Below are 13,856 nucleotides of genomic sequence, written 5' to 3'. Positions count from 1 at the left end.
TAGGCTATAAACTTGCTTAGTTGAATACAGTTATAACCTGTCTTTTTAGATCAAATTTCAAAAGTGTTCATAGATTATGACTTTCTTTTTAGTTATAACTTGTTTTAACTAAAAAACTAATTCATTTGTTATATCTAAATAGTTGTTTTACCATAGTAAATAGTTTTTCCTGCGTAAATAAAGTTATGACAAGCAACATTTTTTTACTTAAGAATTTAAGTTAGTTTTATACTTTTTAAGTTTTATTTCAATCATGTTTTGATTTAAAGTTAAATTTTGAGCTAAATGTTTGATTAAGTTTAAAGATTAAATATTGAAAAATTTATAAAACAAGTTTAACATTATTAAGTGTTCAAGTTAACTAAATAATCTTATTTAGTATAATCTAATTGTTTTATAGTGACATTTTAGTTATTTTCATAAATTTTTGTTATTTTCATAAACCTACTGATACATAAGTTAATAAATATTTAATGTACAAATTAATATTTTATTATATAAGAAAATATGTTTTTGAATTTTTTTCCAAAAGTTTTGATTAAAACGTTTATTTTTTATTTTTCGTATTAAAATGAGAAAATTTACTTAATGGAAGTTTTCTTAGTAATAGTCAGAATATCTTTTTGAAAAAGAGAATAAAAGTGTCATCAATTTAGTATAAAAAACTGTTATATTAATTTTGCATAATAAAACACTTCAGTTTAATAGTTTAGTACTTAAAAACCAGTTATTTAATTTCAACAGATTTATTTCGCTCAAATCTTCAATAAATGAAGTTTTAAATTAATTTTTATTTTATAAATATATCAATAGTACATTTTATTAATTTTCAATCCTGAGAACAATTAAGTTTCATTGTATTACTTAAAGTATTCTTTTGACTTTTTATTAGAATTATTACTATTTGTTCGTATACTACTTTATTTAAAACCATACTTCCATAAATAGTATTTTACTATGGTATTTCAGTCATTTTAAATTACTTCTTTTTTTTAATAAAAAAAACCACAAAGATATGCATACACTTTTTGAACAGAGTTCTTTAATATTCACCTTGACACTTACAGCCAAGTTGTATAAAACATTATTGTCTTGATTGAAAAATATTTTAATGAAAATTAAATTAGTGGCCAACGAAGCTTTAAGCGTAAATCGTGCAAAGTTTTGTGAGTACCTCACGTTGGTCTTAAAAGTTGAAAAACATAGTAACTGTTGAGTTTTTGTATAAAAGTAGCGGTAAAAAGGCCAAAATTATAGCATTTTTAGAGCTTCTTATAAAAATTTCAAAAAATCCTAGAAAAATAGTTATTCCAGTTGGCGTAAAGCTATTTAAAGGTTACTATTTGCTGAGATCAAATTTTGATGTCTTTTAAAGTCAACCGTCAAGAAACACCATTAAAAATGTACTTAAGTTATTAAGTTTTTTTATGTCTATTTTCAAATATTTTCGAAAAGTTAGAAATTTTTCAAAGAAAATAAGTTATTAGTTAAAAAAAAAACTCTTTATTCAAAAAAAAGATTTGTCCTTAACCTAGTAAACTTGTATCTTCTAAGATTGTGATAATTTGTGCTTTCGTGATAGATGAGAAAGATAGTTTTAGATTTTTGAATTGAATTTATCAATCAAAAAAAAAGTTTATCAGTGGAGAGCTACCTTTTTTGTAAACTTTTAAGTTTAAATCAAATCTTAAAAGTTTTTAATCATCGTTAAGCCGTGCACTACTTTATATTTCTACACCTTTACTGTTGTGATAAGTGAGTGTACTGTCTACTATTAATTTAGCATAGTTTTTACTAAAATAAATAAAACTTTAAAAATTTTAAACAAATAAACGAAAATGAATGTCTATGATTGCATTTATAGAACAAAGTTTTCTAAACATTTTTCAAATTTATTTTAGAACTGGGGCTTAAAATAAGTAGTAAAACTTACATTGTTATTTTTTAATAGTGTAGGTTTAACATTAAAATTAAATCTTACTAGCTTCTATCGCTACAGTTTTAAAACCAATATCAGCTAGACAAATGATTTCAAATAAAAATCTTTTTTTTTTTTTAATCAAAAACTAGTTTTAAACACTTTAAAAAAATTCACACTTCAACATTTTCGAATTTAGCTTCTTAGCCAATTTCGTTTACATAACTAACATACAAATCAACAACTTAAATAAGATTATTTGAATTAAAAACTCACATTTCGAATCTTTTAAGATCTTTTTATTCAGTTAAGCATGTTTGAATATTGGTACTTACAAATAATTAAACCAACAGTACATTCAAGTCTAACACTTTAAATCATTTTTAAGACACTAATTTCAAAAACGACTGCAGAGTATTATTATTTTTGTTAAAGTAATCAGTCGTAAACTGCGCGTAAAAAAATATTTTGTTAATGAGTGTCTGTATGAAATTTGTTTAAGATACATTTTAAGATAAAACTTGAGCTCTATTTTCAGCTAAAATCGAATAAGCTATGGAAAAGTGAAGTTTATATTCATTTACAGTACTTAAATAAGTCACCGATTAATATTTATATATCCGATTTGGCAATACTTTACAAAATCTATGTAATCCAATTCCTGATATTAGTAGTTTTTATAACAATTAAATAGTATTATATATTCTCGTAAACATCTCTAGAAATTAAAAATTACCACATACTTTCTGGTAGCAAACCAAGTATTGCTATTTTTAAACTTTATAATTTAAAAATGCTTCTGATCATTAAGTTTAAATTAATACTTGATTCATTTCAAACAGTCAAAAAAATCATTGTATGTAATTTGTTCAGGTATAACCATTAATGGAAACGATTCTGTCTTAAATAATGAACTAATTTTGGTATGAAGACATAAAAAACTTTGTTGAAACCATAAAATATTTTGTATAAAACAGAAATAAAAATCTATTAATAACAATAAACTTTTAAATAAAGCCGAAAATGTTTTATTTTCTATCTGAACAAGAATTTCTAAAAACTTATCTTATACGATAAACTTATAAATTACATGCATAGAACATTGTTTTTTTAAATAGAACTTTGATTCTTTAGACTTATTTGTTTTCTTTTACTTGAAAAAAATAAAAAGATGGTTGTAATCTTTCTTTTCAGAGAAAATTAACGATTTTTTTCGATGCAGTTCAGTGTTTCTTTTTAATAAATTTTACTAATCATTTGCAAACCGTTATGGAAGTTAATATAACCTACAGTTTATTACACATCACTATTCATTATTTATCAGGAGTAAAAAGATATTTTTAAAATCATAGTTTTTTTTTAAAGTTTTACAGATACAATTGTATAATAACAATACCATTTATAAAAAAAAAGTTTTAAATTTAAAACTATTTCCTTGTCTTTTTTTTTTGTAAAATGCCTATAAAGAAGAAAATTTGATCATTGTATTTTACGGGTCTAGATAAATTAAAACATAAAAAATCAAAAAGAATTAAGTTAGATTGGCAATATGACAAGGTTTTAAAGAATATACTCTTTAAAGAATATGGGTTGTTTATAAAATAAAGTTTTCGATTTCAAAAATGCCGAACACGTTGAATATAAATACTTAGTTAGTTTATTTTGTTTGCATAAGTAAGTTATTTAAAATGAGTTCTTCAAATAGTTCAAATGTGTTTCGGTTGGTTTTTTTTTAACTGTCACAACTTACAATAAAAATCTAAGAGTACTGGGTAACTAAATTAATTTTTCATAACTATTTTTTAGTAGAAGTTAAATCAATTAATATTTTTGTCTAAACAAAAGACTTCTAAACATTTGATAAGTAGAGGTAACGCGAAGCCCGCAGGTCAGATCTAGCCCGCCAAGTAAAACACCTGCTTACGATTTAGCTTGAAAACAACTTGAAAAATAAAACTCAAACTTACTTTAAATATTCTTTAGTTTGAAATTAAATACATATTTATGCCACTGAATTATTTTTCCATTAAAGTTATACTATTATCTAGCTATTTTTTTATTTTTTGGAGTATAATACTCAAGCTTACACCAATTTTTCTAACAATCTCGGCCCGCGAAATTTTGCTATAGAAAATCTGGTCGACCGACTTAAACGTTACCCAACCCTAGTCTAGTAATTTAATTTTTGATAAAAAAATATATTTGCAATAAAGCATCAAAAAAGTTTATAACTTCTAACTACTGCTAAATATTAAGAATTTTATAGTTTTCTTAAATAATTCAAACTCTACCTCACATAACATGAACAACATTATATACTTTTTGCCTAATGTGTTTTAAATAAGTCATTTTTTAATGTAGTCGAACATTAAGTGTGCTAAGTTTACTGATGGAAATTAATAATTTTGTTGTAAATGTTTTCGGAAAACTAAATAAACCAATCTTTTACCTTTTTACAAACTCTGTACTTTTTAGCAATAATATTTTATAATTTTTGAAAGCTTAAATAAAGTTATACAATGAGTAAGATCTGCTTTAAATGAAAAATGTTCGCTAATAATAGAATACTATATTTAAGAAGTATAAGAGAGATTTTAGTATTATGAATCTTAAATGTAAATTGAACACAAAAGGTTAAGAGATCGATAATAATTTTAAGTAAAGATAAACTTCAATAGTATAGTATTTTGTTTTACCTATGATAAAAAAACCTAAAACCTAATTTAAATCATCAAACTATAAAATGAGCACAAAAAAGTGTATAAATAGACTTTAACTTTTTTTAATTAGCTGAACCCTTTCTAGACTTTTAGTAATTTATTTTAATTGTTTGCTAAGAAAAATAATTTATTCTATTAAAACTTATTAAATACTAAGTTAACCACAAACACAGAAGAAATTATAAACAACTAACTTAAAATGTAAGTAGCCAAGCCTAGTTTTGGCAAGTATTTATTAAAAATCTAATTACGATAAATTTTAAAACAACCTAAAAGTTAGTAATTTGTTAGACACCACAGGTTTCTTCTGTGTTATTGTTTTTGCAGCGCCTGTATAAAAGTGTCCTTAAACAAAATAATCCGTACTGAAGAGATTGACCTAGTATCGCAGCACCAAAGCCCATGCCGATACCAATTCCTGCAGCCAACGAAGGATTTTTTGCGTAGTTCAGGAAAGAATAAACTCTAGAAGTGACTCCGCAAACATGCAGTAGATACGTGAACAATATGTACACAAGTCCGTAAAGTATGTTGTAGACAAAAGTAACCAAGTAGACTGGAGTTTTGATGAGAAACAAATCGATAACGACCAACAGTAGAATGACACCGTGAATGTGAACGTTGTTCGGAGTTGCCAAGTAGTCTGCACTTTTAAATGGTGCAAGGAGAGTCCAAAATATTACGGATACTATCATTGAGCTGTTGAAAGCAGCATACTGTAGAAGCAAAATTATTTTGTGATACCATTGACACTCTGGCTCTGCTAATATAAAACAGCTTATTAAACTGATAATATTCTTAAACTATTAAAAAAAAATTCCTAAAAAATATACTTTTTTTCTCCGTTAAATGTAGTTCGAGAAACAGTAATTTGAACAAAATTTTTATTTAAAAAAACAGGTAAATATAAACTGACCCTTGACTTTTCCATTCTTTTGTGTTATAAAACCATGCAGGGTCACAGCAAATGAAAGGAAGAAGTACAAGCTCACGAGCACCACGTTCCAGTGGGTGAAATACCAAATGTACTCGTTTTTTGTTGAATAAACCTCAATATTCACTATCATCCACGCTATCATGTACAGCAGTGACACAAACCGGTAAAAATAGTAAGCTTTTCGACTACTTGACCACTAAAATAAACACGTATTTATATTATCGTATTCCAGTTTAAATGTTGTTGTTGTATTTAAATTAGTTACTAGTTTATGAAAAAGTATATATACTTTTTAAATCAAAGTAGTTGTTTTTCACTACTTTTAAAATGTTTATATTCTTACAACAAATTTATAATGATGGTTTTAAATGGCTGTTACTAAACATTTAGGTAAGCTATTAAAAGAATAATAAATGAAGCTTATTCAAAAACTAAACATTTACAAAACTAACAACGCCTTTATAACTTGCTTAGTAATTTTTTTTTATTTAGTTTAAGCAGTAAAAAAATCAATATAAAATTTTAATTTGTATCAAAAGTACAAGAAAGTTTAATATTTATCTATTTCAAAAAACATTTTGTAGAAAATTAAGTAAACAAAAGCTAATTATACTTACATATTTTTATTAAAAATGTGGTTTTAAAAACAAATTAAACTAAAACTAAAATTTTTGCAGCTTTAAAGAAAAATGTTTTATTTTAGTATTCCAAAGAATTTTTAATATCTTTATAAAAAGTTAGCTTAACAAACAAGTGTAATTTAATTTATTTATTTAAAAATCTACTCAAAACTCGCTTTTATCGTTTATAATAGTATATTTGTTTACACTATTACAGTTTTCTATGCTGAAAAGAATTAGTTTTAGTAGTATTTTTTTTTCGTTTTAGACTTAAAGTAAAGTATATATAATTTTCATTTTTAAACCTTAAATTCTGTTTTTTTTTTGTATTAACAAAATCAGTATTATATTTTACAAAAAGTCTTTAATTAATTAAATTTTTATAAGTTTAAAAATCACTTTTACAAAACAAATAAACTCAATTCTTATTTATTAATTCAAACCTGAAAAGTGTAAAAGTCTTCTGTGCATTCTACATTAAGAAAAAGCTTTGATCTTGAAAATTCATCTTTGCATAAGTTATAAGACATATCTTTCTTTATCTATAAAAACTATGCTTTATTATGCTGCGACCACCTGGTTAATAAAAATATGTTTTCACGTAACTTTTTGTATCTGTTAACATTTTACATGCTATTTTTAAACAAAAGTTATAATTTTAAATAAATTTAAGATTAAATAATGTTAAGTAGAAGTAGTATATAAGTTTGTACAATTTAAATTCACTAGGTTGGTAGTTTAAATTTTTTCATTGTTGATAAATTTCTACTAAATGTTATTTTTAAAACAGTAAGTTTAGATTATGCTAATCTAAAATTTTTTTTTTGCTTTGAATGATATTTTTTGATAAATATTAAGTTTAATAACAAAAATAATAAATATTTTTAAATCTAAATTTATCTGACTAGTATTTTTTTGTAAAAATTAACTGCCTAAAAGTGTTTAATTTAATAAAAAATATATTCTAGTAACTCCAATTTCAACCTTATAAACAAAAATTACTTCTCAACTAAGTATAATAAAACATTTTAGCGATAACTACACGCCAATCGTTAGTAAAAAATCTAAACAAAAAGAACTCAGTTAAACTGTTACAAACTCAAAAGCTGTAAAGCTAAGCGTCACTAAATATGAGTAAGGCATATTGTAAAACAACCACGTGCTAATGTTTTCTTTTAATGATAAAAGTATATGCATAAAAACAAACTTTGTTTCGTTCTATTGGTAATATCGCTTTAAAAAATACCATATAAGGTAAGTATTTAAATTAAATTAACTGTTTAAATATATCTATTTCTTAACATTTATTCATAATTTAATTATTAATAACAAAAACTAACCTATTTAATAGTATTTTTTAATTAAAAAATTCCTTTAATATATATTTATTCCATATTGTAAAATAAAATTACATGCCAGCACTGCTGCTTATTAGTTTAAATAAAATAACTTGTGCTCTTGAAAAAAAAAACAGTCAAATAAGAGAAAAGCGTATGGAGTTTAATTGTTTATGTCATGCTACAGTAATTTACTACATTCATTATGTCACGAAAAGCTTTTATGCAGCTTATTAGTCTACTTAATTGTTTTGTCTTAAGACTTACGTGAAACTTTTGTTCTTTTGTTACAAAAACGTTTTTCATGTTTTACTTTTAACGGGTAAAAGTTGTGAAAATGTTTAAATTTGTAGTTATACTATTATAGCAAACATAGTTTATACAAGTAGGTTTCTTCGTCTTTAATAAACTAATCGTACATTTTTTGAATCACAAGTATTTCACTTTAATAACCAAAAAGTTGAACATTATTTACTGGGAAGCATAATTGAAAAGTTTACTTAAGTTTCAAAAAAAAAATCCTCTAGCTAAGATGTTATTTACCAAACCAAAAAAATCTAGGTCAACAACTAACACATAATAAATAGCTAGAAGCAAAATTAGAACATTTTGTAACAACAAAACCGCAAAAATTTAAGTTTTTTAAGGAAAATTAAAAAAGTGAGATACTATAGTAAATAAATAATTTATAAACACTAAGAATTTTTTTAAAATCTGACCCAACTGTGAAAACTACGGTATAAGTTAGGCTTAATGTCTTTACTGAAGGACATTGTATGTTTGTCAAAATAAAAATAGATTTAATTCAAGATGAAACTTCCACAGAAATACTTAATCAAAGAAAGTTTATAAGAAAACTAAACTTTAATTATAAACACAAAAAATCTGTATTGTATAGTTAGACACTGTTTCATAAAAAATAAAATACAAGTACAAACTCTAAAATTTTCTAGTGCTTATAATGTAAGGTTTTCAGAAGGACTTATCAAGTTAAAATGCTTAGAGACTACATATAAAGCTTATAGATAATAATAAAACAAGCAAACACAAACACCCAACGCAACGCGTGGTAATTTTTGTAGGAGTTTAGAGAAAAAAGCAAAAATTCCCCTACGTTAAAACCTTTTTAAGGTAGTTTAAGATTTTTTTTTTGGTGCTCCAACTGTGTTAAACCGTTAACAAAAAAATTTGTTTTTTAAAAAACGAGAACACTATACTTAAGAAAATTTAAATTAACAATATCGTTATTGATCAACTAATCTTTAAATTCTTTCAAAAAAAGTATTGTCAGGCAGGGTTTCCACTAAAATAAAAAAAAATATTTGAAAGCAAAAATTACAGGCAAATTTATTGAAATAAGTTTTAAAAGACTTTCAATTTTGACAGTGGGATGCTTTAAAGTGGAAGCCAAATTTTTATATAAAGAAGGGTCCGATTTTCAAGCAAAGGTGTTACCCCTAATATGTGCTGAATCATCAATTAAGTTTTTTTTTAATATTTATAACATTACCTAACCCACCTTACCCAAACATACTAAAAACTAATTAAAACATAGAATTTTTATTTATATTTTTGTGCTGACTCAGAAAATATTGGGGGATTTCCGTCACATCAACAAAATAACTCTTCTTCATATACAATTAGTTTTTTTACCGATACGCTTGAGTGAGTTAGTTATTTTTTTCCTTACTTTTTAACCCTTACCCAAAACGCGTTTTCTAAACCTAAAATGTTGATGTACCACTAGGCAAAAATAAAATCCAGGGAAACTCATTGTTTTTTAAGATTTAAAAAAAATTATCTAGGGAAATTCAGTGTTTTGTTGAAAAAATGCAACTATCCAAGGAAATAGGAACCCTGATAAGACTTCCCTTTCTCCGCACAAATATAAACTTTAAAACCCTTTTAAGAACTACCCTTAAAATTATTAGTAGTAGAAAAAAACTTTTAATACATAAAAAAATACAAAAGCATAAAATCTTTAAAAAAATCTTTTAAGCACAATCAAAAAAAAATTCAAGCATTTTGAATCACATTCATGATTAATCTAATAGTCTGGTGTTGGTAAACTTTAAAGGTTTTCTACTTCTGACAATTTGTTTTTTGAAATGAAAGTTCCATTTTTTTAAAAACTGTTCATTTAATCTAGCTGGTTAAGTTTTGCAGTTATACAATCTACAAAAAAGTATGATACAACTTTGTTCAAAAAAATCATACTTTACTATACATTTTACACATTATAACTAGCACAAGAAAAAAAATATTTAACATATTCACTTTAAAGAAAACTCAGTAACTCTTATTTTGTAAACTAAAACTATATTTTACTTTTTAATGTTAAAGCTCGAAAATAGTTATAAAAATATTCTTGATTTTTTTTTAATTTCACCACTCTAATAAAACTATCTATGAACCTTAACTTTTTAAATCAAAGAAACAGAAAAATTACACACTTTATTACTTTTGTATTAAACTTTGTTTTAATTAATGAATTTTTAATTAGTCTGAGTTGACATACAAACTACAAACATAACTTTAATTATACTAAGGGATGTTTATTATTTATCCCAGAAGTATAAAAAAATCTGGTATAAAACCAAGACATTTTTTTTGTGAATGTGTCGACCACTGGGTTTCGATCTTACAACGTTCAACTGATTAACTCAGAAAGCCGTCATTGGGACCCCTACGCCATAAGAACACAAAACCTTAACTTAAGTTTAAATCATATTCTTTCTTATCTGGCCTTAATTTACAACTTAAGACAACAACTTGTTTTAATCGTTTCTAAAAGTTTTTAAAAGAAAATTCATTGTAGTTTTACCTGTATACTCTTTGCAGTAAAAAAAATTTTTTTTTTTAAATCTTAAAAGTAACACTTAGCTATAATAATTTACTTTGATACTAAACATATAGAAACACAATTAATTTATTTTGTTTAAAACTATTTTTGTAGTATCTGTTTACAAAAATACTGTTGTAAAACTTGATTTGTCATTTTAAATCAGGGTTTCCCAAACAAATAAAGAAACTAAGAAATCTATGGCCTTCTACAGCAAAATTTCTCCAGAAACTACCATTAAAACTACCTTAGACGTTTTTTTTTTCTTTTCTGTTCATCATCAACTCCAGAATATATAGTGTAAATTTCAAACTATGACCTAGTGGCCCTCTCTTTGGCCCCTCTGCAGCTTATGGCCCACTTAATTTCTGTAGTGGGCAACTTGGCCCAGTATGGGAAATCCTTTTTAAATGCTTTAGCTTCAAACTAAGTTTAAAATCAAATAAAAATTTTCATTCAAAATTCAAAAGATTCATTAAATACAGGGCTTACAAAGGTTTTTTGTTTTTTTTTTTTCCTACTTTTTTAATTTTTACTAGTTTTTTGAAAAGGTCCATTTTTAGTACATAACTAAACTTTAGGTTACAAAGTGCCTTAAATAGTATTTAAATATTGAAAATATACTGTAATGCTATTTCAAATATGTTTTATTATATTTTAAAAAATTCCAAACGATAGCAAAATTTTGTTAATTTAAATGTAAAAATTGCTTAAAATTTCAAGATTTTTTAGGTTTTTATGTGATTTTTGTTCATTTTTAAATGTTTTGCTAGTTTATTTTTTTAAAGTTTTCTCAAATTCCAGGTTATTCTTGGTTTTTTTTTGCACAAATTTTCAAGTTCCTATTATTTTTAAAACCCTGTAAAAATAGTTTTCTGTTTGTTTTAGCTTTTTCCGGTGTTTCCTCGTAAAAATTTATATTCTAAGACACAAGCTGTGGTCTTAAAATAAAAGATTTGCTAACAAAAAAAATTGTATGCAAAGTGTTTTTATAAAAATTATTGAGCAGGTTTTTGCTCAGAAAACTTATAGAATAAAAAATTTATATTAAAACTTATACAAAACGATAGCATTTAAATTTTAAATATTTAAGTTTTAATTTTAAGCATTTAAATTTTAAATATTTAAGTTTTAATTTTAAATTTTAAATTTTTTATAGTTTTTAGCTTTAAGTGATTTACAAGTATATTAGACTACTTAAATTTAAACTGCATTTATTTAAAATGTTATTACAAAGATTAAATTACAAAATATATTTTGAGTATAGAAAACTATATTAGTAATTATATAACACTTGATTTTAATTTAATGTGTTAGAATTAAAACTTAAAGTTTAAAAATTGTCCAAAAATGTTCATATTCAATAATAGACCAAGTTTTTTTTAATATAAAAATGTAAAAGATCATGGATAAACACCGCTTTCGCGCTTGTCGTTTTGTCGAAGTAGGATTTTAAAAAGCCGGCTTAGTTCGGCTTCGACCGCGGTCGACCGGACTCGCCTTCCAGCTTCCTGGCACCACTGACGAGCGAACTGGTCAGATCTCTGCGGTTTTTGCACGGCACCGGACAGCTGGGCGTAATAACAGACATCCCGCTTTTTGAGGCATCAATTTGATAAGTGATGGCGAACGGACTTTTGGAGCTTTCTTATTCGCCGACTTGCTGCTATTTTTATTTTCCGAGCTTCAAATCGCCAATCAATGGCTTATTTTCTTTTTTTTTCAAGTTTTAACTTCTGCTACGACTTTGCCGTTTGTGAGCTTTTCCGCCAACCCGTGCCTTTTGATTCAACTGAGAACACATTACGGAAATTGCCTTTTTCAGAGCTTCGACTTCCGACTTTACTCGCTTGCTCGAACATCACACCATATCGCTCGGACTTTCAAGGGCCGACGCGATTGCACCGGACAACACAAGAGCTTTTGTACTTTACGAGTTTTAGGTCCCTATCTCAGGGTGAACCAATTTCAGGGCCACCGTCTGTTGCCAAGAAAAGATAACTCTACCCAGGACTCGCGCCAGAGTCTCCGAGTTCATCTGCGTCTCAGCGCTAGGCACCGTGAGGCGCCTTTCTCCGTGTCAAGGTTCAGAAATGCTAACCAGATTTCCTTTCGGCCAACGGGAGCAATGCGAGCACCACTCCGCTTCAGAACGCCGTTCGGCTATGACTTTGGGTTGACTGTTGTTGAAATAAAGTCTTTCTCTACTTCGGACTTTAATTTTCACGTTTGGATATTTCCTTATAGTTTCACATTTTAATTGAATTTACAAGTTAATTTCAGAAAGTATTTACACTTTTTGTAGTTTTAGCAATTTTTTTGGTTTAATTATATATTTTAAATAGATTATTAAAAAGTTACTTTTACTTGTTAAATTCCCAGTAAGTTCCAAATCTGAACTTCTGTGCTAAATTTTATGAAAAAAATTGCATTGAAATGCAGTCTATACGCTAAAATATGCACAGAGTGCGTGAAGTTTTATTTTTTAAATGGTCGAAACCAATAAAAGTAGTTTTATACCTATCATACTCTAAAATAAAAATATAAATATTCAAAATTTATGTTTTTCTTTAGTCTTTTTAATTTGTTTAAGTACTCTGTATCTCCTGAGTTACAAATACAAGCTAAAACATAATTTCTGCATCTAAGACTAAGTGATGAAAGTAAAAAGAACATTCAAGTACTATAATGCATTCTTAAGTTTTATTAATTAAATTGTGTCTTTTACATTAACCGTATTTCGATGGTATAGTTTTTTAAAACACTTTTTACCCGAAAAAAATGTTTTTGAGCTGCTGGTTAAGGTACTTTGATCTTATCTTATACTTGATTGAATTATAAAACTACCTTATTAAATTTAAAATTATTAAAATTATAAGCTTTTAAATTATGTGCCTATTTAGGTTACAGCCATATATAGTTTGAAAAAGAGTTAACTAAAGTACTTGTGTTGCAAAACCAGCTTGAACCATTAAAAACGGAGAAATCCTTGGATTAGCGTTAGAGCTCACAAAAAATGTTTCTTTATACTACAGTTATTTTTTTCTACTACAATTATTTAATAAACAATAATAAATACAGCCTATCGAAGTACTGAAATCTCTTAAATATTATTGTTCAAAACACGTTTGTAAAACTGTTCATTTTGTTAATACAATAAACTATACCTACACAACAGCTAATAGAATTTTTATAAGCGTTTTAAATTTTTTTCCCATTTATATGCTATACTTTATTTATTAAAAACATATAAAAAAGTTAGAAGCATTTGTTTTGATATAAAAATTATTAATATTAATATTTAACATTAGAAATCAAACCAAAAAAATGTCACTCTAAAATCAAACGAACTAGTTATTTTTGGTTTATTAAAAGTTAAAATTTAAAAAGTGAGACAACTTGAACAAGATTATTTTAACAAACAGTAAACAAATAAATACTTTTTATACCGTTGTAATGAAACTATTAAATTTTTCCATTAT

The 13,856-nt window shown here is 25.5% G+C and overlaps 1 protein-coding gene across 1 annotated transcript; it reads right to left on the bottom strand.

Annotated features, from left to right (window-relative positions):
- Positions 1-4,801: 4,801 nt before the first annotated feature.
- LOC145843117 (protein rolling stone-like) lies at positions 4,802-6,768 on the bottom strand. Its single transcript, XM_082950582.1, has 3 exons — positions 6,639-6,768; positions 5,555-5,771; positions 4,802-5,398 (listed from the first exon to the last, which is right to left on the bottom strand). The coding sequence occupies exons 1-3, from the start codon at positions 6,723-6,725 to the stop codon at positions 4,926-4,928; spliced, it is 777 nt and encodes a 258-aa protein (XP_082806708.1). The 5' UTR covers positions 6,726-6,768; the 3' UTR covers positions 4,802-4,925.
- Positions 6,769-13,856: the final 7,088 nt, after the last annotated feature.

This window comes from Thalia democratica, chromosome 1 (assembly GCF_965202585.1).
Source record: "Thalia democratica chromosome 1, ktThaDemo2.hap1.1, whole genome shotgun sequence".
Taxonomy (NCBI): Eukaryota; Metazoa; Chordata; class Thaliacea; order Salpida; family Salpidae; genus Thalia; species Thalia democratica.
Note: the sequence above shows the minus strand (reverse complement) of the source record. Positions and strands in the feature narration are given on the sequence as shown.

What these genes read in the sequence shown, in the direction of transcription:
- LOC145843117 (XM_082950582.1), bottom strand. Translation starts at nt 6,725, where the DNA reads ATGTCTTATAACTTATGCAAAGATGAATTTTCAAGATCAAAGCTTTTT. An exon ending in AAGACTTTTACACTTTTCAG is followed by an intron (nt 5,772 to 6,638) that starts GTTTGAATTAAT and finishes TGTTTATTTTAG; the next exon opens with TGGTCAAGTAGTCGAAAAGC. An exon ending in AAAGAATGGAAAAGTCAAGG is followed by an intron (nt 5,399 to 5,554) that starts GTCAGTTTATAT and finishes TTATATTAGCAG; the next exon opens with AGCCAGAGTGTCAATGGTAT.